The sequence below is a fragment of the Gobio gobio genome (assembly GCF_949357685.1).
Source record: "Gobio gobio genome assembly, chromosome: 11".
Lineage (NCBI taxonomy): Eukaryota > Metazoa > Chordata > Actinopteri > Cypriniformes > Gobionidae > Gobio > Gobio gobio.
Window position 1 is genome coordinate 38,573,244 of NC_137104.1, and position 23,207 is coordinate 38,596,450.

General features: G+C 36.6%; 2 protein-coding genes across 6 annotated transcripts in view; one reads left to right on the plus strand and one right to left on the minus strand.

Moving 5' to 3' along the window:
* Positions 1-23,207, plus strand: part of LOC307133598 (craniofacial development protein 2-like) — a 1,416,430-nt gene that overhangs the window by 43,091 nt on the left and 1,350,132 nt on the right. The gene's annotated exons all lie outside the window — the stretch shown is intronic.
* Positions 1,014-21,919, minus strand: lipea (lipase, hormone-sensitive a). 5 transcript variants are annotated; one of them, XM_079828702.1, is made up of 12 exons: positions 21,662-21,844; positions 19,447-19,560; positions 18,551-18,806; positions 17,439-17,723; positions 17,175-17,265; positions 12,144-12,289; positions 11,360-11,545; positions 11,018-11,170; positions 10,785-10,929; positions 8,956-9,183; positions 3,751-4,136; positions 1,014-3,675 (listed from the first exon to the last, which is right to left on the minus strand). In XM_079828702.1, the coding sequence occupies exons 3-12, from the start codon at positions 18,794-18,796 to the stop codon at positions 3,442-3,444; spliced, it is 2,100 nt and encodes a 699-aa protein (XP_079684828.1). In that variant the 5' UTR covers positions 18,797-18,806; positions 19,447-19,560; positions 21,662-21,844; the 3' UTR covers positions 1,014-3,441. The 5 variants fall into 5 exon arrangements, with proteins under 5 accessions (XP_079684828.1, XP_079684827.1, XP_079684826.1 ...); XM_079828701.1 differs by having other exon boundaries at positions 21,654-21,817; XM_079828700.1 differs by lacking the exon at positions 19,447-19,560 and having other exon boundaries at positions 21,662-21,919.

A 23,207-nucleotide genomic window follows, 5' to 3' on the forward strand; every position in this document is an offset into this window, starting at 1 on the left:
CTTTAAAGAGCACATTCGGGGCTTTGCAGAGATACCAAATGTTTGGAGGTTTCACCAGGACAACAACTTCTTCTTGGTCTTTAAAAACGGCTGACACTAATGTTTAGCGCTCTTATGGAAATATGATAATATTTTTTAATCATAATTTAAATCAGATTCATTTTCAAATTGTTTGTTATAAACAACATCTCAGGAAAATGTTATGTGGTTTCTAATCAAAATATGACTTTCTGTTACAAAACAGGGCATTCATTTCATAAATGTCCACTGAAATGGACGCCAGGACTTAAATCATGTTTATCAGGCATTTTGAAGACACAACAAGTTAATAGGGAAAGAAATTACATATCAATATTCCTATGAAATATTTGAGATTATTATGAAAATGTTGCCAATTATTACTCCGATTATTACACTTCTTTTTTCATTACATGTTGCACCAAGAACACATTAATATGCAAATTAGACGCAGTGTATAGATACATTGTATTGAATGGGAAAATCCAAGTATGGCCATTTTACCCACATATTGCATAAAGTAAAATGGTATATCAATGCATTTCATTATATCTTTCATAACATAGTTCAGAATAAAAAAAAAGTTTGTTTAAAAAAAACCCTGAAACCTAAAAATTGATTGGCGAATTAAAAATAAATCCCATTGTTTTTGCCTATACATGCATTTTCAGGTCATTTTATTTTTTAAACAACTGAGTCCTGGTGTCAACTACAGAGGACATATCATAACACATGAATAAAAAAATACTAAATTCAAAAACCTTTTTTTCTGGGTCTCAGGAGGGTATAGATAAATTAACGAAATTAATAACTTATGATTTTATTTTTTTACAACGGAAATATATCAACACTGAATTGGCGTACAGCCAAAACATACATTATTTTCCTGTTATCATTGTAAAGCTGCCTTAATCTGTTTTGTAAAAAGCTCTATTGCCTACACATAAAAGAATATAGTTGCTCAATTTTGCAAAATACAGACGCAAAACAGTTCTGGAAATAAAGATGCTTTAATGAAAATAGTGGATTGTTTATTTCTGCATTTGACATTCAATTGATCAAAATCCAGAACAAACATTTTTGGAGATTTGAGGGGGGATGAATCACAGTTTAACATGTTGTGATTCTAATTTGGTTATGGTAATGAACACCTTTCAGATGTTTAGTTTACTACAACAGGAACTGGTCACAAGCAAATGTTTCTTGTGCATCTGACCGGTTTCTTTTTTGAGGAAATTATGAGGTAACATGGTAGCTAATACAAAGGTTCAAGTGTAGACAACAGAAAGAACACAAATGATGTAAAGTGCATAATCACAACCTGTATGAATGTCTTTCTTCTGCAGAACACACAGTGAATGTCGGTAACCAAACAGTTGATGAGCCCCACTGACTTCCATAGTATGAAAAAAAATTCTATGGAAGTCAATGTCAACTGCTTGGTTACCGACATTCTTCAAAATATCTTTTTTTTGTATGTATCTTTTTTTTACATGCTTTCTTAATCACAGAGATGAACTTTATCCTATTATGAACTGCCACCAATATCCATTCATCTATCCAACATTACCACACACGTGCACACACACAAAATGCTCCACAGTGACCCCGCCTAAGTGCTTCTTTCTTCTTCTTCATTTCATCACATCTTCCAGACAAAATTTTATAACAATGTGTTTTGGGATTTTCATGTTTCACAATAACTGTGACAAAAGTACTAATTATAGCGACGGTATATAAATGTCACATAACACCCTGCTTATCATTAATTTAGTGGCAGCACAATGGTCAAGAAGCTGTCTGTGCATGAGCTTCCAGATCAAAGACATTGCAACAAATGATGAGTAACAATCATCTGTACAATATTCTGCTGTTGACATTGAAAGAAGGACTTTTTTGTAGCAGGGTCACTGCAGGGCAAAGACATTTCAAGTGTGTGTGTGTGTGTGTGTGTGTGTGTGTGTGTGTGTCCCGACACTATGGTGACAAAATGTCGCCACATGGATAGACATACCAGAAATGTTTTGGTCCCCATGAGGAAAACGACTTATAAATCATATTAAATTATGTATTTTTTTTAAATGTAAAAATGCAGAAACAGAGGGTTGTGTTTCGGGGTAGGGGATAGAATTTAGTTTGCACAGTAAAAAAAGTCCCCATGAAACCGTGTGGTACTGTTGGATGGATGAATGCATATTAGATGCAGAAATAGGATAAAGATAATCTCTGTGAAAAAGAAAGCATGTAATAATTTGTGTACATGAACATGTTTTGTGTGTGCATACGCGCATGTGTGTGCACGTGGGTGGTAACGTTGGATGAATGAATATAAGATGCATTTCAGAATAGGATAAAGTTCATCTCTGTGAAAAAAAAATGTGTGTAATACTCAAAGTAGTTTGTGCACAAGAACATGTTTTGTGTGTGTGTGTGCATGTGTGATAACGTGAGTGTGCATGTATCCACACATGCACAAGTCCGAGGCATTTATGTTTGAAAGCACAAAAGTACATATGTGAACATGATGAACATTTTTCTCTTATTTACAGTCTCCTCCATTCACTTTAATGGCTGGTCATTTTTTATTGGGAACACCACAGGTGTGACTTTGTGCTATTTTTTAACTTCCTGGTTAAATTGTGGAACAATAAATTCTGCAGAATTTTCTTCACATTTTATTCAATATCGCCAAAATCATCCACAAATAATGCTTTTTCGGGTCATAATTTGAAGTGCATAAGCTCAGATAAATGAGGCCCAATCAGATCCAAAAAGAAACGCAAAACCTGTGCCAATTAAAACAAGTTGACAAAAAGATTGAATCCAATATTTATCCAATAATATAGAGTACTGAGACATTTAGAAACAGTTTTAAAAGGCCGGTCATTTTTGACTGGGAACATCAAAGTAAGTAAAGGCTTTTGAACACAGCACAAGTTAAATTAGAGAAAGTAAGGCTGTGTGTTTGACACCCCTACGTTTAAACATTTAAACCATTTGAATTTGAGCTAAAACAAGATGTCAGAAATTGTGACAAATAAAAGCCACAATGCAGTTACTTTAAAAAAAAAAGTGTTAAGTATGTAGTGCAAAAGCAGCTAGGATAAATCTTATTGCATCACTACAGGCACAATGGTGAAATTTTGGTGGATGCTTAGACATTTAGAACAGAACAGTGAATGGTCATTGTGAACATCTAAAAATGAGTCACAAAACTGCATATTAAGCCTTAGCCGATATGATTTTGGTATTGCAAGCTGGATCCAGGAGTTGAGCTGGCAATAATTAGATAATTAGACTAATTTAGACTAATAGACTAATTTTGGGTTCCGAAACCGGTCAAAGCTAGTTTCACTTTATTTATTATTTATTTTGATTACTGTAATTTCTTGGACTTTTGTGGACCATCATGACTTTCCCTGTCTAAATAATCCCCGGCTGCCTCTGAGCAGCAGGTAGTTCCTCTTGCTGGAGGACTTCTTTGATTCGTTTCACACATATATCTGCTGCCTCCTGGGTTTCTTTGGAGAACTGAAATAGGCTCAGGAAGCCATGAGGGAGGTCTTCAACCACATTGAGCGTCACTGGCTGGTTCATATTCCTCAGCTTTTTGGCAAACATCACTGAATCATCTAACAGGGCATCCAAAGCAGAGGCCTGAGGAAAACATTCAAAGCATTAAAACAAGAGTTACCGCACTATCTCTGGAAATGCAGATTCATCATGTCTTACCACTATATGCACAGGCGGAAGGCCCTTGAGAAGATCGTCTGGAGCGAGTAGAGGAGAAACAAATGGGTTCTTCATTATTGGTGTGTGAGGTGTCTGTATATCCGCCAGACATCTAGATCGCAGCGGCTCAAAATTTTCTGGGTAATCTTGGACATCCTGTGGTCTCTCAACAGAAAGTGACTTGGAAGGTGAAGGACCATTTGATGATGTGGTAGAAGAGGATGATGATGATGATGATGATGATGATTGTGCCTTTGGATCCATAAAAGTCTGAAGCCAATTTGACGCTCCTTGGGCGAAGTTACTCAAAATCTTTATAGTGTCCTGTCCCAAAGCAGTCAGGGTGTCTAACTGCTGAGCTGGCTGTACTGACTGACAACTCGCACCTGAGATAGAGAGTGACAGTACAAGCAGATAAGACAGAAGGTTTATCACTGTACATACGGTATATAGAGCATTCTAGCATTGTCACGACTAGGTGAAACATACAGTGGGGTCCAAAAGTCTGAGACGAAAATCTATAAGCCAAATAACCTGTTATAATGAATTAGAAGTAGGGCTGTAACGATTTGACCAAAAATAAAAACCTTGATTAATTGAACATTTTACCTCGATTACGATTAATGAACGATTATTTAGCTTTTTTTTTGTGCTTTTTTTTGCTTTCCATTTTTTTGCCCTCATAAGGTTTTGGGGTAAGTTCCTGATAAGGTTTTTACTGTAAATATTTTCTACTATTAAAAGGTGGAATTTTTTTTTCTAATGAAAAAGTGCATTTCTTTGTGATTTTAAAATACTTAAAGGAAATACGGTTCACTTTCAGCAGTTAATGTCTATGGGGCAGATTTCTGCTTGTTGTACATCAGATTCAGATACATTAGTAGGCATAGGCCTACATTACATTTATCTGAATGCATTAATGAGAGAGTGATAAGTGTGTGTGAATTAGTCATACCGTCTTCATTATGAAGCTGTGGTTTGTACTTACTTCAAAGGTATTAAAATATATGCCTATAACGGTTGAGTTTCTAAGCTACTTTGGTGACTTTACTTTAGTCACAGGATGGCGTTGACACACCGTTTCTGCGCTCGTCTCTGCGCGCGATCTTCACGTGATGTGCGCGCTTCTGTCTTGAGTGTTCGTTTGTCACAAGGGCATTAGTTCAACATAATACACATCTGATGGTCTAAAATCGCTCCAATGTTCAAACCGGCAGGCCTTAAAACACATAAAAATGACAAAGCTTTGTAAGGACGCAGGTGAAAGAGGTCTGCCTTCAGGGCGCGCGCGTGTTGTCAGAGACGCCACGGCTTGGCTCTCTGTTACCCCTTTTCCATCAAGGCAGTGCTAGAGCTAATTCAGAGCCAGAGCTAGTCCCAGTTCATAGTTGGTTCGACTGAGGAGCCTTCTAAGAACCGTTTGCTTTTCCACGGGCTGAGAGCCACAACAGAGCCATGTCTTATGTCACTGTATACGTATATCTTTCTCAGCAACGCTAGCGAGGCAGCGGCAGTGTTGCCAAGTCTACGGTTATGCCGCGGGCTTTTTTTCATGACCGCAGCTTGAAGCGACCCCAATTATGTAATATATCGAAAAATGATTCATCTTTCGGTGCCAAATTTCGGTTCCAAAAGCCAAGCGGCTGTGTCTGTGTGAGCCTGTAGCATACTTGCATGTAAGGAAGTAAAGCACCGACGATTGGCTGTCCACCACCACGTGACGGGGAGGATTTCTGAAGATACTCGCAGTCACACAACACAAGTGTAGTTGTTTTTTCTCACGTGTTCTACCGCGTCGTTTTACAATGCCAAAGAGGTCTAAAGTGTGGCTACACTTCATAAAAGTGGATGCCGAGTCAGCAAATTGCAACATCTGCGATAAGAATATTGCAACCAAAGGCGCAAAAGGAAAACTTTCTGTGAGACGTAAGTTCACAAACAGCGCGAGTGAATCACCGCGTGCGCACGCGCTCTCTTTCCCTCTCAAAATGCTCAAATGGCTTCACATCAGCGCATCGCATCTGCACTAAAATCGAGCTGCACAGTTGACACAGGATTTGCCACTTGCACAATAGAGGCAGTGTCGCATCGTCACTAAAGTTTAGAATTTGCCTTCATTTTTAAGTCTTGCCAGTGTTCAAACCGCTCAGCACACACACACACACACACACAGGCCATCTCTCAAAAAGCTTGCGAATACAAATTGCGCTGAAATGGTCAAATACACACAATATGTACTAAATTACCGTCTTGACGAGTATGCACGTAAACCCCATCGTGACTCGCTTGTGAACATTTGTGCAACTGCATGTAATCGTATCCGTGTTCGCTCTTAAAGTGACAGCAGTCGAATAAACTGCTGTCTCCGAGTTTCTCTTTGTCCTGTGTTGTTTGATTAACCTTATGACACTCACTGCTCTTGAATGACTAACTTTTGCAACCTTAAGTGTAAGGATTAATCTAATAAAGGCTCCAAAAATCCTTAATAATAATAATATTAATTATATAATAATAAATAATAATACATTTCCTTAATAATGTTACCCTGAGTGAGAAGTGTTACCAGAATTTGTTTTAATTAAGTTGGAAAATAAAAGTTTTGTGTTTAATGTATTTTTGTTGATGTTGAAATGGATTTTAAAACATATGGTATCGAAAAAAGTATCGTTAGGAACCGGTATCGAAAAAAGTATCGTTAGGAACCGGTATCGAAAAATCGAAATTGGCACCGGATCGAAAAATCTTGAACAATAACCAGCCATAGCCCCGCCCACCAATTCGCACATGTAACATAGGCCTAGTGTTGAACCAGATCGAGCTACCAAGCAATAAACATGCCGTTGAGGATTCCAAAATATTGTGTAGTGCCTGGGCTCGACAGTAATGCAACATGTAAGTAACTGTGTTAATTCTAATGCCTGATCTGAAATGTAATGATTCATGTAGTCAGATGTTCTTTGTCTGTGTGTCAGTAAATCAAACCAGTGACTAAACGTCAACTAGCGTTAGTTCTCTTAGTAGGATGAAAATAATCTGTTATTTAACGGTGATTAAATTCTATATAGAAAACGATAAAAGAAAGCTCCTTTTGCAATCGTTGGAGCAGTATGCGCTGCAGTGGTCAATCAAACAGCGAGTTTATTAGTGACTCCCATTTTATACAACGAATCTCTTAACTATATCACGTTTGCCCTGTTAGTGAAGATGAAAGATCACTGCTTTCATGTGCTCAACATGTGTGTGATCGGCTACAATGATCATCACTGCAACCTTTCATGCCACGATCTTAATATAATGCCATTGATCTAAATATAATGCCATAGATCTAAATGTAATGCAACACTTTTCACGATTAGTAAACCATGAGAGCTGTAATAGTAAAAACGCGCCAAAAGAGAGAGTAATGCTGTGTTCACACCAAATGCGAATAGAGCGTCAGGAGCGAGTGATTTCAATGTTAAGTCAATGGAAAGGTGCGTTGACGCGCGTCTGGAGGTCCTGCGGCGCGATAGACGCGTTTCGCGTGGCGCGATGGACGCGATTCCGCCTCATTCGCACGTCCAGTTTGTGCGAATGACGCGAATTGGACATGAATTGAGTGTCTTGCGCGATACGCGCATTACATGCGAGTGGTGCTTACAAGCGAATGCCCGTCTGATGCCCGAGTTGAATTTTTTTTACTTTGGCGTCAATTCGCGCCGCGTTAACCAATCAGGAGCCGGCTCGATGCGGTCACGTGGTAAAGTGACGTGATGAGAAACCCTGCATAATTTAAAAATACTACTATTGTGTCACAAAATGAGGTTTTAAGACTTTTTCAGGTGAGAATGTAGTTGTTTAAAGCTCAAATCTGTGGTTTATTTATAAAGAGAGCGCCTATTTAAAAAAAAATTGTCTGTCCTGTAGTGGTTTGTCTTGTGTAGATCTAACGGGCGATCTTTGCCCTCATGAATCTATAATTTGTTGTCTGCCAAATCGTTTTGACTGAGGGCAAAGAGAAGTTTCATAACTTTATTTTTTTTAAGGGTATTTAAATATAAATGCATTGAAGATAATGTAGGAGTTGCCTGGACAACATTTGTGTGGCTATTAATGCTTAATATATATTTTTAATGAAAATGAAAAGAGGCAGAATGGTGTTTTATGACATATTTATCCTGGAGCGCCTTGAACGTGCGTCTATTTCGCTTCAAATGCTCAATTTATACGCGCGTAAAAATTCCTGTAGACGCGCAAATGGATTAAAAATGTTCAGGCGTCCAACTTGACCTGGTAGACGCGATTGTGGCGCTCTATTCGCGTTTGGTGTGAATGCAGCATAATACTTAGGTATTTCAAATGGAAAGACGTTAGCCAATCACAGCAGTGGGTGTTTACACTGAACTCTCACAGCAGACACGCCCCTTAAAACAGAGCGTTCAGAGCAGAGGGCTAGGGTATCAGGGTATCAGCATCAGGGTAGGAAAAACGCCTTTTATTTATAAATTATGACAATTTTTGATGTAAAAAGCATTCTAACATTATAAGTGCACCCCAGGAAACATCATAAAACAATAAAACAATGCAGTTCATCATGACCCCTTTAATAAATACTGTAACAAATGTCTCGCTCAACCAATATTTTGCTCAACCGTCATCTCAGAATTTTAGAACCCACTGTAAAAGATTTTGCATGAGGAGTTCCTATTTTTTCCCAAAAAAATTATATCTTGTGAATAAATGAATTGATTTGACACTATGGGCCAGATTTACTAACAGCTTGCAGCATCGCAAACCCTCTTTTGGCGTTAAAAACTACTGTCAGGATTTTCTAAAGACACCCAGTGGAAACTTTTAACGCTGAAAAGGCGTGGACAGAGGTATTTTTGTGGCTGACCTTATTGCATATGCATTTGTAGGAGTTCCCCTTTCAGACCCAAAATGCATGGGAGGAGAGTTTTTAAATTAATCATTGCAAGGTGATTTACTAAGATTTGCGCTCGTCAATTTACAGGTATTTGCGTGCTCACGCTAATTTGCCCTGTTTAGTAAATCTGGCTCTATATTGTAATCTGGCCCTAAAATTTATTGTTTCCTATTTGAAGAATATTTCTACATTGCTTCTGTTTTCGTTCCTATTTATTACTGAAAAGCTGCTTTGAAACAATCTTTACTGTTTAAAGCGTTATATAAATAAACATGTCTTGACTTGATCCAAAAGCTCACCAGCATAGGCATCGATGCACTTGTAGAGCACAATCAAAGGCAGCAGAGGATCGATTAAAGTGAGTAGTCTGGATGGTGAGGCGTCTGTTGTTAGCAGAGTTGCTGGGTATGCTGCCACAATCCCATCAGGAACGCGTACTCCATGAGACACAGCCCTCATAGAGACGGTTATGCACAGGTTACCACCTGCACTGTCTCCCACCAAACAAACACGCTCTGCAGTCGAGCCTGTGTAACAAGATCAACATTTAGAGAGTTCTGAGGTATGGCTGGCATTGATTGCAGTTCATGTCCACACCTATTACTATGCTAACACACCTAAAGGTAAAAATAAAGTTCGAAAGGTTCTTTTCAGCACCTTAAGTTCAAATCTCTTTCTTGGCTATAGGATTCTATGGAGATTAAATGAGTTATCCTTCGCATCAACTAGATTTATTTCACTAGCACACAGGCTAGAAATTACTGGCTTTAGATCATTGGGTCATAAAAACTAGAACGTTATCAAAATTAAAACATTTAATTGATAATAATTATGAGTATTTGACATAAAAAAAATACTTTTGGGAAGTTTTGAAGTGTGAAATGTTATATTTAATCAAAAAATATTTCAAAAAGCATTTATATTTTATAAGCTAAATATTTTATAATTATTATAACTACTGTTCAAAAGTTTGGGGTCAGGACCTTAAAATAAATGTTTACTTATACATTTAATTTATTTCTATGATGGAAAAGCTGAATTTTCAGCATCATTACTTCAGTGTCACATGATCCTTATCCTAATCATTCTAATACGCTGATTTGAAAGATTTCTTATTATTATTGATGTTGAAAACAGTTGTGCTGCTCAATATTTTGGTGGAAACTGTGATACATTTTTTTCAGGACTCTTTGATGAATAAAAAGTTTAAAAGCATTTATTTGAAATAGTTTTTTTGTGTAAAATTATAAATGTTTTTACTGTCACGTGCATCCTTGCTGAATTAAAATAACTTTTCTTTAAAAAAAAATCTTACTGACCCCAAATACTTGAATGGTAGTGTACATGCAGGTTTTTTTATATTATCAATTACTATTAACAATATTCTCATGTTAATTGAGAAATTGTATGGAATGTTTGGATTTCAAATTTCATTTGTCACAACGTAGGACAATTGTGACCCTGTAAAAAAACCAGTCATAAGGGTACATTTTTGGAAATTGAGATTTATACATCATCTGAAAAGCTGAATAAATAATATTTCCATTGATGTATGGTTTGTTAGAATATGACAATATTTGAAATATTAAATCTGGAATCTGAGGGTGCAAAAAAAATCTAAATATTGAGAAAATTGCCTTTAAAGTTGTCAAAATGAAGTCCTTAGCAATGCATATTACTAATACTAATAACTGTTTGTTATATTAACAGTAGGAAATATACATAATATCTTCATGGAACATGATCTTTACTTAACAACCTAATGATGTTTGGCATCGATAATTTCGACCTATACAATGTATTGTTAGCTATTGCCACAAATATACCTGTGCGACTTATGACTGGTTTTGTGGTCCAGGGACACAATTTACAATGAAAATCTCAAGACAAAAAGGTGCTATAAATGGTAATTCATAGTGATAATCTAACTCTGTGACAAATTCATACAACATCAATTCATAGACAGGAACAAGGGAGTTGCAAAGTAGACAGCATAATTAAACAAGGAGAAATACACTAGAATTTCCGATTTAGACGGCCATAAAATAATTGGCTAGCACATGTAAATGTTAAAATTACATTATGTATACTAATTGCTTCTATCTAGTGAGGGGTGTGCAATACAAACCCAGCAAATGGCAATTCTTCAAAGCCCAACAGTAGGCATAGAAACACTCCTCTAGAGCCCGGGGGAACGGAGCCTCTGGAGCCAGTGAGTAATCCACAGAGAGAATAGGCACATTCAGATCCTTTGACCAGCTCTTCAAGTAATTCTACAATAAAGACAAAAAGACAAAGAGGGCCTCAGCAAAAAATGTATGTGAAATATAGTAGAGGCAGGTAAAACTGCCACAGGCATACCTCATGTGATTTTGAAGTTTGTGCGACAAAGCCTCCTCCATGGAAGTGTATGAGCAGGCAGGGAGAAAGAGGAGCTGTCTGACGATTGAAACTCCCCGGCAGAGTGAGCTGAGGCCCCTCAGGGCGAGAAAGTGCTAACAGTTCTGCACTGTCCTGTGGAAAGAGATCAAATATGGAGGAAATTCAGCTGAATGCTTAGTGCTAACTTTAGCAGCCGATCTAACTAATTACAAGAATGAAGAAAACATTTATTCATGCTCATTCTAAGTAACTGAAAACATCCCTCAGAGCCTGCTTGTCCTGAATAAATATGTTAATAATGAATTATGTGAAGACACAAACCTGTCCTTGTCGGAGTGTGTGTGAGATCAAGCGCACGTTGACCGGCCCAGGGCCCCAGTGTGCAAGTGGAGGGTTCACATCGACTGAGAGATTGGGGTCAGAGGCCAGTGGCAAACTCAGACCTTCAGCTGGCACAGTTAATGTTACATTCACTTGCACCACACTGGAAGCAATCCTCGTCAAACTCTTCAGAGAAAAACAGAATAAGAAAGAAAAAAGACCGTTTGAACCTGTGTCTTATTTTGTACACTACCGTTCAAAATTTTGGGGTCAGTCTGTAATTAGTATAGGCTTATTTATTCAGCAAAGAATCAACAGTGACAGTAAATACATGAATAATGTAACAAAAATACTCTATTTCAAATACTTTCTATCTATTGGTCAAAGAATCCTGAAAAAATAATTAAGCTTTCCACAAGAATAATAAGCAACACGGCCGTTTTCAACATCGATAATAATAAGAAAGGTTTCCTGAAAAGCAAATCAGCATATTAGAATGATTTCTGAAGGATCATGTGACACTCAAGACTGGAGTAATGATACTGAAAGTTCAGCTTTGCCATCACAGGAATAAATTACATTTTAAAATATATTCAAATAGAAATGTTCATCAAATAAATGCAGTGAGCATAAGAGACTTTCAACAACATTAAAAATCATTCCGACCCCACACTTTTAAATAGTACTGCAAATATAATTGTAAACCTAAAGATCAAGAACAATATAACGGATGTTGTTTAATCGGTTCTCATTTAGAATCATGCATAAACATAATCGCACTTACTGATAATATCTCAGACTCAGTAAGGTTCCAAAAGGCTTTCCAAAACTGCATATCCAGATTTTGAGTGATGCGCTCAAATTCTTTCCCCCTCAACTCAGGGTCCACCACATATTTGCCCGATGTGAAGAAAGAAAGGGCAGCCATGCCTGTAAATAAATCAAACTTTATTGACGAAAGGGATATGTAATTGTGTAAGAATTGAAAGAGAAAAATGTCCTCATTATTTTACGGGAATAATTATGGAAGCTTGTTTCCGCCATGGAATTAAAAAAAATTAAAAAAGGTAATTGAGACTTTTTATCTCACAATTCAGATTTTTTTCCTCCAGAATTTGAAATATAATCTCGCAATTGCGAGAAAAATGTGAGCCGACTTTTTTCTCAGAATTGCAAGTTTATATTATATTTCTATTATATTATAATTATTATATTATAATATTATAATTATATTAGTTTATATCTGACAATTCTGAGAAAAAAAGTCAATTGAGATAAACTTGCAATTGCCCGAAAAAAGCAAGAATTGCGAGATTATATCTCACAATTCTGAGAAAAAAAAGTAAATTGTGATATATAAACTCCCAATTGCAAGAAAAAGTAAGAATTCCGAGTTTATATATCACAATTCTGAGAAAAAAAGTGAATTGCGATAAAACTTTTGACTTGCGAGTTTGTATCTCACAATTCTGAGAAAACAGTCAACTGGACTTCCGGTGATGGCGGCACTAGAGTAAGACGTGGTGCATGGAGCTCCCGAATAATTCCATCTAAATCCTCAATAAAGACTCTTAATAGTACTTTCTTTAAAAATAATAACTCTGTTGCATCTCGAACATTCCGATAAATATGCAGAATCCAAAGAAAACGGATAAAAAAGAGGATGCCCAAGACGCGAGGCTGCCAAGATCGGACCCTCTGCCATGGTTCCACGCAGAAATGGAAAAAGGATTTCTCAGAATTCAAGAGTTAATCGACGGACGTCTGAGTAAGTTTGCAGAATCATTGGAGAAAATGTGTAATGAACTACAATCAACAAATCTGAGAGTGGTCGAGGCAGAAACAAAACAGATGGAGATGGAAGAAGCAATAACGGGACTTCACAAGGATGTGGTGGATGTCAAGCTGGCTGTTGACGGCGAAATTAAGCAGTTGAAAGACAAAATTGATGAACTCGAAAATCAATCTCGCCATTAGAATTTACGTCTTGTCGGCTTCCCCGAGGGAGTGGAAGGTAAAAACCCAGTGGGTTTTTTGAAAGAATGGCTACCTAAGATTCTGGGGAAGGAGGACGAGATCTACGAAATTGAAAGAGCTCATCGCACTTTGCAGCAACGACCAACGGAAAATGGCAAGCCACAAGGTATTCTAAGTCAAACATTTTACGGAGCTTGGGAGCTAGTTAGGTTGGATAAGGAAGAGGAAGTCAAATTCGACCGCATATTACGGTGCACAATCAGTCATGGGGATTCAAAGTTCCACACTTCGTTTGGGGAAGTGGTGGGAGTAGTTGGGGATAGTAGACAGAACACATGTTTTAGTTATTAAATTTTTTTGGCTGCATTAATCCATAGTTAATGTCAAGTACACTGAAATATAAGTATGTTACTGGAATGTCAATGGGTTAAATCAAAGACTTAAAGGGAAAAAAGTCATTCTATACCTTAAAAAACATAACATCAGAATCGCTTTGCTACAAGAAATGCATTTGACTGACTCTGAAAATCAAAATCTTAAAAAGCAGTGGATTGGACAGGTTTTCTTTTCTTCCTTTACATTGCAATCCAGAGGGGTGGGTATACTTATTGACAAAAATATACCCTTTCAAACGGAGTCTGTGGATAAAGACAAATCCGGTATATATACAGTATTATTTTAAGAGGAACAATTGCTATGCAGAGAATAACTTTGGTAAAGTACTTAACCAAGAATATTGTCAGATCATGCCCCTTTACTTATATCAATGCAACACTCTCTGGAATTGCCGAATTGTAAGCTCTGGCGATTTAGCAACCATTTATTGAATAACTCTGAAGCGTTGCACTTTATAAAGAATAATATAGACAACTTTGGACGGTTTCTCAATGGATTATAATAAAAAAAAATTTTTCCCAAATTAATCGATCCGATGCTCTCGATGTACAAGGAGGCAATTCATAAAAAATAATTACCAGAGACTTTACATCAGGCTTTAATTACAGTCTTGCTGAAACCCAGCAAAGACCCTAATCTATGTACCTCATACCGACCAATCTCACTGCTTAATTCTGATTACAAAATTTTCACTAAAATGATCGCTTTACGTTTAGAGCAGGTCTTGCCTAGTTTAATTCATATGGATCAAACTGGATTTATTAAAAATAGATCCTCCTTTGATAATATATACGGAGGTTTATAAATATTTTTTATTCAGCAAAACAAATCGATTCTTCAGTGATTGCTCTTTCGTTGGATGCAGAAAAAGCATTTGAATGGCCTTATTTGATAGCTATTTTGCAAAAAATACATTTTGGTCCATCTTTTATTCTTTGGTATAGAAATCCATCTGCAACTGTCCGTACTAACTCCGATTTATCTTCGAGCTTTAATTTGTCAAGGGGAACCAGACAGGGATGTCCTTTATCACCGTTACTGTTTGCACTAGCGGGGGAACCCCTGGCCATTGCAATTCGGGCACACGAATCAATCTCTGGGCTAGAGATAGGAGGTTATGTACATAAAATATCATTGTACGCAGATGATGTAATGTTATACGTTACTAACCCTGACTCATCGCTGCCTAACTTATCTCAATTATTGGGAAAATGTAGAGAAATATCTGGATATAAAATTAATGTAAATAAAAGTGTTATGATGCCACTGAATTTGGCTGCGGAGAAAATGAGAAAATGCCCTTAAATAACATCCCTTTTTCATGGAATTCAGAAAAGGTAGTTTATTTAGGACTAAATATTCCTTCTAAGTTGGAAGAAGCATATTCTTTGAACTATTCCGCACTACTTAAAAAGGTAATGATAGACCTGGTAAGATGGAACTCACTACCATTATCACTAATTGGCAAGATAAATTGCATAAAAATTAACATGCTTCCTAAATTTTTATATCTATTTCAAACTCTTCCGATCTCTATCCCACAAAAGTTTTTTTAATAATCTCAATAGTTCGGTTAGAACATTTGTTTGGAATAATAAAACTCCAAGGGTTAAACTTAAGTCATTACATATGGCATTTTAAAAAGGTGGATTACAACTCCCAGATTTTTTGCTTTATGTTTGGGCAGCACAAATGAGAGTGGTATGATTTTGACAGGTGAATAGTACATCTCCACCTGCATGGATACAAATTGAAAAATACCACGCAGGAGAAATTCCTCTAGACAAGGCGTAATTCATCCCCCTGACTTGTGTTACAAAGGAGATTGATAACCCATTCATTAGACATACATGCAAATTGTGGTTCGAGATTAAACATTTTTTTTAAATGGCTATTACCAGTATATAACAATACTCCAATTTATTGCAACCCGGCTCTTCCTGAGGTACTAAGAGATGGGATAACACAATACTGGACTGGTATAATAAGGGTATTCCAGTGTTCGGAGATTTATATGAGGACGACACACTAATGACATTTGAACTATTGAGAATAAAGTTCTCTCTTCCTGTTAAACATTTTTTTAAATATTTTGAGGTGAGGCATTATATTACTACATTACAAGGAGGTCATTTAAGGCCCCTCTCCTCACTCTAAATAGACAATATTATAAGAGGAAAAAAAGGGTCCAAAGGTTTTGTCCTATATGTATACCAACGTCATTGAATTATATGGGGAGGATGTTTTATCTTCCAGACTTAAATGGGAAACAGATCTGAATGTTCCTTTGAGCAAGATTCTTACATCATACATCTGTAAAAATGCTCAAACATTTTCATTCAACAGTAGACACAGACTAATACAGTTTAATATTATACACAGGGTATATTATACACCTGAAAGATTACAAAAGTTTAGTGATTCATATTCAGACAGTTGTCCTAGATGTAAAACAGAGGTTGGTACATTATTGCATATGTTTTGGACCTGCTCGAAACTAGAAACCGATTGGGAAAATATAATACAAACTATTGTTAAGATTATTAATGTTAAGCTTTCATTTGATTCAAGATTTATGCTATTGGGAAATGAATCGGTCCTCCAACTTGATCAAAGGAATTTACGTTTTGTTAAGATGGCTCTTATAGCAGCAAAGAAATGTATAGCTATACAATGGAAATCAGAAGAACCACCCAGTCATGTTGTATGGCTTAGAGAACATTCATCCTATGTTCCTGTTGAAAAAATAATGTTTAATCTGAAAAAAAAAAAAAAAAAAACCCATCGATGTTCGAAAAGATTTGGGGCAAATGTATTAAATAATATTATATATGAATAATGTGGATGTTGATTGAACATACTGATGTGTTAATGTAACCCTTCTTTACTTGAACCCCTAAATATATATATATATATATATATATATATATATATATATATATATATATATATATATATATATATATATATTTTTTTTTTTTTTTTTCTTTTTTTTTTTTCTATTTATTTTATTATAATTATTATTATAATTTTTTTCTTGTAATAATGCCTATTTGAGTGTTCTGTCTATTGAGGGGTCGGATAGGGATGGTAGGGTGGTTAGAAGATTGTCTACTTTTATACTGAACGCATTCTGTAAATCGTTCATGTGAAAATAATAAATATATTGATAAAAAAGAGAAAAAAGTCAATTGTGACATATAAACTCGTAATTGTGAAAAAAGTAAGAATTATGAGTTTATATCTTGCAATTCTTAATTTCTCAGAATTGCGACTTTATATCACAATTTAGACTTTTTTTCTCTGAATTTTGAGATTCTGCAATTCTGAGAAAAAAAGTAAAGCTTTCATAAATAACAGACATAAATGCATGAAAAGAATAAATCATGTAGCCCTAATATTATGAGAGGATTTTGATGCATCCAATTGAGGCTGCACTTACCAAGCCCAGTCTGCTGTTTCTTGTAGTTTTCACCAAAGGACACCATACTGATGACCACTGTCTGTAGAAAAGGCCTGAGAGAGGGGGGAAACTTGTAGGAGAGACAAAGAAATAGAGACTTTGTGTTTCTGGAACAAATTTACATACATCATAAACTGCATGCACCAGTGAAACGATAAACACCTTTAATTATGGGTGGTTGATAGTACAGTAAAAAACTTGAAATGAAAAACATTTGCAAAAGAGGTGATCACATTATCTCACCTGGAAGCCCAAGCAGCGGCCATAGAAACAAGCTTTGTCCATGGAGATGTACTCTTGCACAAACCTCTTGCTTAAACCCCCTTCGTCCTGTGAATAGAGCTGACCAAGGGCATTGTCATTGAGTAGTATCTGTGCCAGGTAAAGTAATGCTCGCAGCTGACACAGGGCACTACAGTATGCTTCCACTTCCGTCACATTATGGTCCATCCGGAAAAACGCTCCAGTACAGTTTGATGCGATGTAACGGGCCTTCTGGATGATGTGGATGACGCAGGAATGGACCACCTATGGGAACAAGAAAAGTCAATGGCCTCCTTTTTAACAGTACCGTACAAAAGTTTAAGGGTCAGTCCGAATTTAGTATAGGGCTTACAGTATTTATTCAGCAAAGAAGAATGCTACAACAAATACATTTATAATGTAACAAAATATTCTGTTTCAAATAAATGCTGTTATTTAGAGCTTTTTATTTATCTAGAATCCTGAAAAAAGAATCACGGTTTTCACAAAAAAATATTAAGCAGCAAAACTGTTTTCAAATTTGACAATAAATGTTTCTTGAGCACCAAATCAAAATATTAGAATGATTTCTGAAGGATCATGTGACATTGAAGACTAAAGTAATGATGCTGAAAATTCAGCTTTTCCATCACAGGGATGAATTACTTATTAAAATATATTTAAATAGAAGAAAAATCGTTTATTTAAATTTTAGCAATATTTCACAATATCACTCTTTTTACTGATCAAAACAATTGGAAGTGTACGGAAGTGTACATAAACAATAAAAAAAATTACATTTACATAACAATAACAACAATTTAATTATTTTAATCATTAAAATTATAAATAATTTAAAATGATTAATTTAAACTTCAACAGGAATTCACATACCATAATAAGGCATTAACAGGTAGCCTATAAAATTAGTAAACCGCTAAATTACAGCCAAAAGCATTTATCTTGACCGCTGACAAGTTCTTTTTTACGACAAGCCATTTTTTGCATCCGACCACTCATTTGCAAGTAAAACAAACTTACTTGCAAATTTGAAGCTTAAAAAATTCCCTTTTTTTATGCACTCATCAGTTTTGCAACCAACTAGCAGTTACCTTGACTAATGTCCGATATCCATTGCCGGGGGTCTGTGCATCCAAATCAAAATGGTGATAGACAGTAGTAAATCCAGTGATCAAGGGTTCAACAGCACGACCATGTTCCTGAACCTGTCTCATCACCCCCAACAGACGATCCGTAGCATCAACATGTGAAGAAGAATTGCTGAGGGATCCATTAAGAGCCAAGATAACCTCTGAACATACTGTCTGCAATGATGCGAATACATCCTTATGATCCATGTCTGACAAACTGAGAGAGGCAAGAGCAGAGATAAACAACATCACTACGAATGTGAATGGAACAGGTAGCAAAGCACAAATAAACAAAACACAAACAATAAAACTCTGTCAGGCAGTGGCCAAACAATGTCATGAATATTAACTAGAGAGAGCAGAGACTGGCAGATACCGGCCTTAGTCAACCGACACAAAGACTCAATGTTGGATCACAGCATATTCTTGCAGCATCCAACCCTTGCGTCATCAAAGTCCAATTTACAAAACCGGCCACTCTCTGAAAACACATGCTTGGAGGAACGCCACATGATAGTTGTAATACTTGTAAATGATATTTAGTGGTTCGATGTGTGACACAAGAGGTCAAGAAAAAGCTCCTAAAAGGATTTGATTATCCTCTGCTATAATCACTGTAATAGGAGTTCCAGAACATGATGAAAACATGCAGTGCCAATGCGTCATGTTAGTCATGACACTGGATCTCAGTAGCCAAATAAAAGACCCAATTTATCATTAGATACAGTAGACTAATCAGCTGTGACCTGTAATATATAAAATTTAAACTGTTTGCCCCAGGAAATGCAAAATTTGTAAAGGAAACCAGACTCAAACATGGATACGGATAATAGCTTAGAAATGAATTATTCACTTACACACTGCAGCCACTGTTACAGTTGAACTGATCCCTATTCAGCACTTTACTCAACAAACACTTAAATACTCGGAGATTCCCATTTGCTTTCACAGTTTCACAATCAGATCATGTCCTGGAGGAAAACAATCACATCTGATCAATGAAAAAAAGCCCCATTGCACTTTAAACCCACCACCATGTAGCCTAAGTGATAGTATTGGATATTAGGCTACACAAATACAGTATAGTAAAATATTGGATCAAAATAGATGAACTCTGTCACAGGCTAAATCTAAAAATAAAAACATTCATTTTCCTCACATAATTGTCCTTGTTTTAAGTAGGTCTTAGTAGATCACCAGAAAAAAACAAAATGACAGCTGCAATGAATCGATGTGTGGTGATGTGCAGAATATGGTATTTTGTCAACATCGTTAAGTATTTAAATATTAATACAATTATTTTAATAATTAAAATATTGTATTAAAATGTTTATACATATTTATTATAAATATTTGACATTTCCATGCTTGCTTTGACTGGCAAGGGGAGAAAATAGACAATTTTCTAAAAAAAAAATTTTGAGAAAATGGATGATGGAGGTTTCACCCAACAGAGAAAAAGGGTGTCAAAATTGTACCTTTAGGGGTACAACAGCTTGTCACTGGGGCAGTACCCTTAAAAGGACATATTTGTACCTTTTTTAACCACAAAAAGGTTCATAGTAATACCTTAAGGTACGTATTTGTACTCTAAGGCAGTGGTTCCCAACCACGTTCCTGGAGGACCCCCAACAGTGCACATTTTGGATGTGTCCTTTGTCTGACACACCCACATCAGGTCTTGGAGTAGCTACTAATGAGCTGATGACCTGAATCAGGTGTGTTTGATTGAGGAGACATGCAAAATGTGCACTGTTGGGGGTCCTCCAGGAACGTGGTTGGGAACCACTGCTCTAAGGTACTAATATGTATATTTTAGGAGTAAAAAAAGGTACAAAGATGTCCTTTTAAAGCTACACTATGTAACTTTTCCGTCCACTAGAGGTCGCCTGTTCAAAACAAAGGCGTAGTTTGATGACGGCACGTTTGAGCGCAGAATCTCGGGACATGTGGTCTTCACCTCACAGCCGGTGGGAAACAGTCAGGATAGGACTCGGGCAGAAATCATGTTCATGGATGCGATTATTAACATTACTGTAGTCTGAAGCAGAGCAGGACCAAGTGTTGTGGAGCTGAGCAAGGCCGCAGGAGCGATTGAAGAGCGGGACTGTTATTATGGCATAGTCGCTGGCGGGACTTTTATTATGACACGGTTGCCGGCGGTACTTCCTCTTTTCCAGTCATGAGTTTGAGGTAACGCAACTCTGTTTATCGTATTAGATATATCTGAGTGTGTTGAAAAGGAAGTTATGACTTTCACTCGGCGGCTGCTATGACACTTGTTCACACTGCAGTGAGAGTAAAGTGTTTCACTGAATAAAACCGAGACCGAGGGTGACGCAGATATGACGCAATCGACAGGCGACTCCCTAACATGCATAGCTCACACGTCCCGGTTCCTTGGTTAAAATAGCAATTTTCTCACGATTTACAAATAGTTGAAAACATTTGGGACATTCTAAGTACTCAACTGAACAAAATATATAACACTGGCCTAGTGGTTTCTGGATATTTTACTGCAAAAATCCTACATAGTTCACCTTTAAGGGTACTTCTCCAGTGACAAGCTGTTGTACCCTAAAGAGTACTACTATGAACCTTTTTGTGGTGACAAAAAAAGGTAAAAATGTGTCCTTTTAAGGGTAGGCCTACTTCCCCACCCCAGTGACAAGCTGTTGTACCCCTAAAGGTACAATTATGACACCCTTATTCTCTGTGTGAATGTTATTCTTGATTGACAAACGTGTTTTAGTTATGTAGCCCGTTTTCCTCAGTATTTATCAATAAATGCTAGTGTGGCCTATTATAGTAGCCATTGCTGAATACAACGTGTAATCGAAAAGGATCTGGCAACCCATTTTGCGCGACGCACTGACGCAGCACTTGCTGCTCCAGGGTGCGATAGGTTGCTCATTAACTTTCTATGCGATGAAATAGATATCACGAAACGTTTTTGTTTTGTGCCCCCCGACTCACACATTTAGTTAACGAGGGCCAATACAGCTGCCCACGCACAGAAAAGTTTTACCTAAGTAAACTGAATGTTTTGTAAAACATCTCTTACCTGCTTACCTGTCACTCAATGAACTGCGCGTGCAAGTCGCGCCTGAACTGCGAGCGATCTCTGACAGCGGCCCCGCATATCGAACAGCAGAATGCTATCGACACTCGTGCATTTTCATAAACAGTATGGTAGATGATGTCTTGTGTTTTTGCCCGCTTGTATCCTCTTCCGTGCCTGTCAAAGTTTCGACTGACTCACAGCATCATGGGTACACGAGTTCAGTGCAGTCCTGTTTACCCGAGTGACGCGACGCGAACGCTTCCATTGCAATCGACGCCTACTATCCAAGACAGTAAATAGTCTTAAAGGGATGGTTCACCCCAAAATGAAAATGTTGTCATTGCTTACTCACCCTCGAGTTGTTCCAACCCTGCATGAATGTCTTTCTTCTGTTGAACAAAAAAGACCCCCGAAAAAGAATGTCAGTAACCAGACAGTTGGCGGCGCCCATTGACTTCCATAGTAGTAAAAAAAATATATATATATATGGATGAAGTCAATGGGTGCCGTCAACTGGTGGTTACCAACATTCTATAAAATATCGTATTTTGTGTTCAACAGAAGAAAGAAATTCATACAGGTTTGGAACAGCATGAGGGTGAGTAAATAATGACAATATTTTTGGGTGAAATAGGGACTTTGCTATGCACTATTCCAATTTAGCGGTGTGGTATAGACTATAGGGGAATCAAATAATCATAATACTAGTAGGCTTTTATATAAAAATATAGTCGTTAGCTATAGCCTACATAGGCTACATACATAAACATAATTTATCGATAAATACAGTTTACCTGTGTTTTCGGCACAAGAGTTTTTTTTTTTTCATTAATATTTGTTTGGGGTTTTATGTTTTTGAATCCTATATCTGCAGATATTTGCTATGCCTATTAATAGGCTGTTTAATGGCAATTTTATGTAGGCTACGCAACAGTGTGATAAATTAATAGTATAATAAATTATATTAGTAGATCTAATAGTACATAATAGCTATTGTAACTTTAAGGTATACAAGCAAGAAACTGACATACAGAAAATAAGCCCACCCTGTGAAATATACACTAAAGTAAAAACTGACAACCCTGGTCTTACCTCGCATGGAAAATAAATATAGGAAAATTAAAGGGATAGTTCACCCAAAAATGAAAATTAGCCCATAATTTACTCACCCTCAAGTCATCCTAATATTTAGTCATATTCAATATTCAAGTCATCCATATTTAAAACTTTATTAAGTAAACTTTTGGCGGACCGCATTCTGTGGAAAAGTGTTGAATGTTGAAAGTGAAACTCAAGATTCAAGAGATTTATTTGTCACATACACAATTATATAGAGCATATATAATCAGCAGTGAAATGAAAGTCAGGTCCGCTCCATGGACAGGGCAATATTAAAGAAAAAAGAAAAAAACAAAAAGAAAAAAATACAACACAGATGAAAATATACATAGAAGTACAATATACACAGTTAAAAAATATTCATAAATAAAGCTATGAGAAAATGATTTAAGGTTAATGATGTACAAGAGGCAATGTGCATATGTGCATTATACT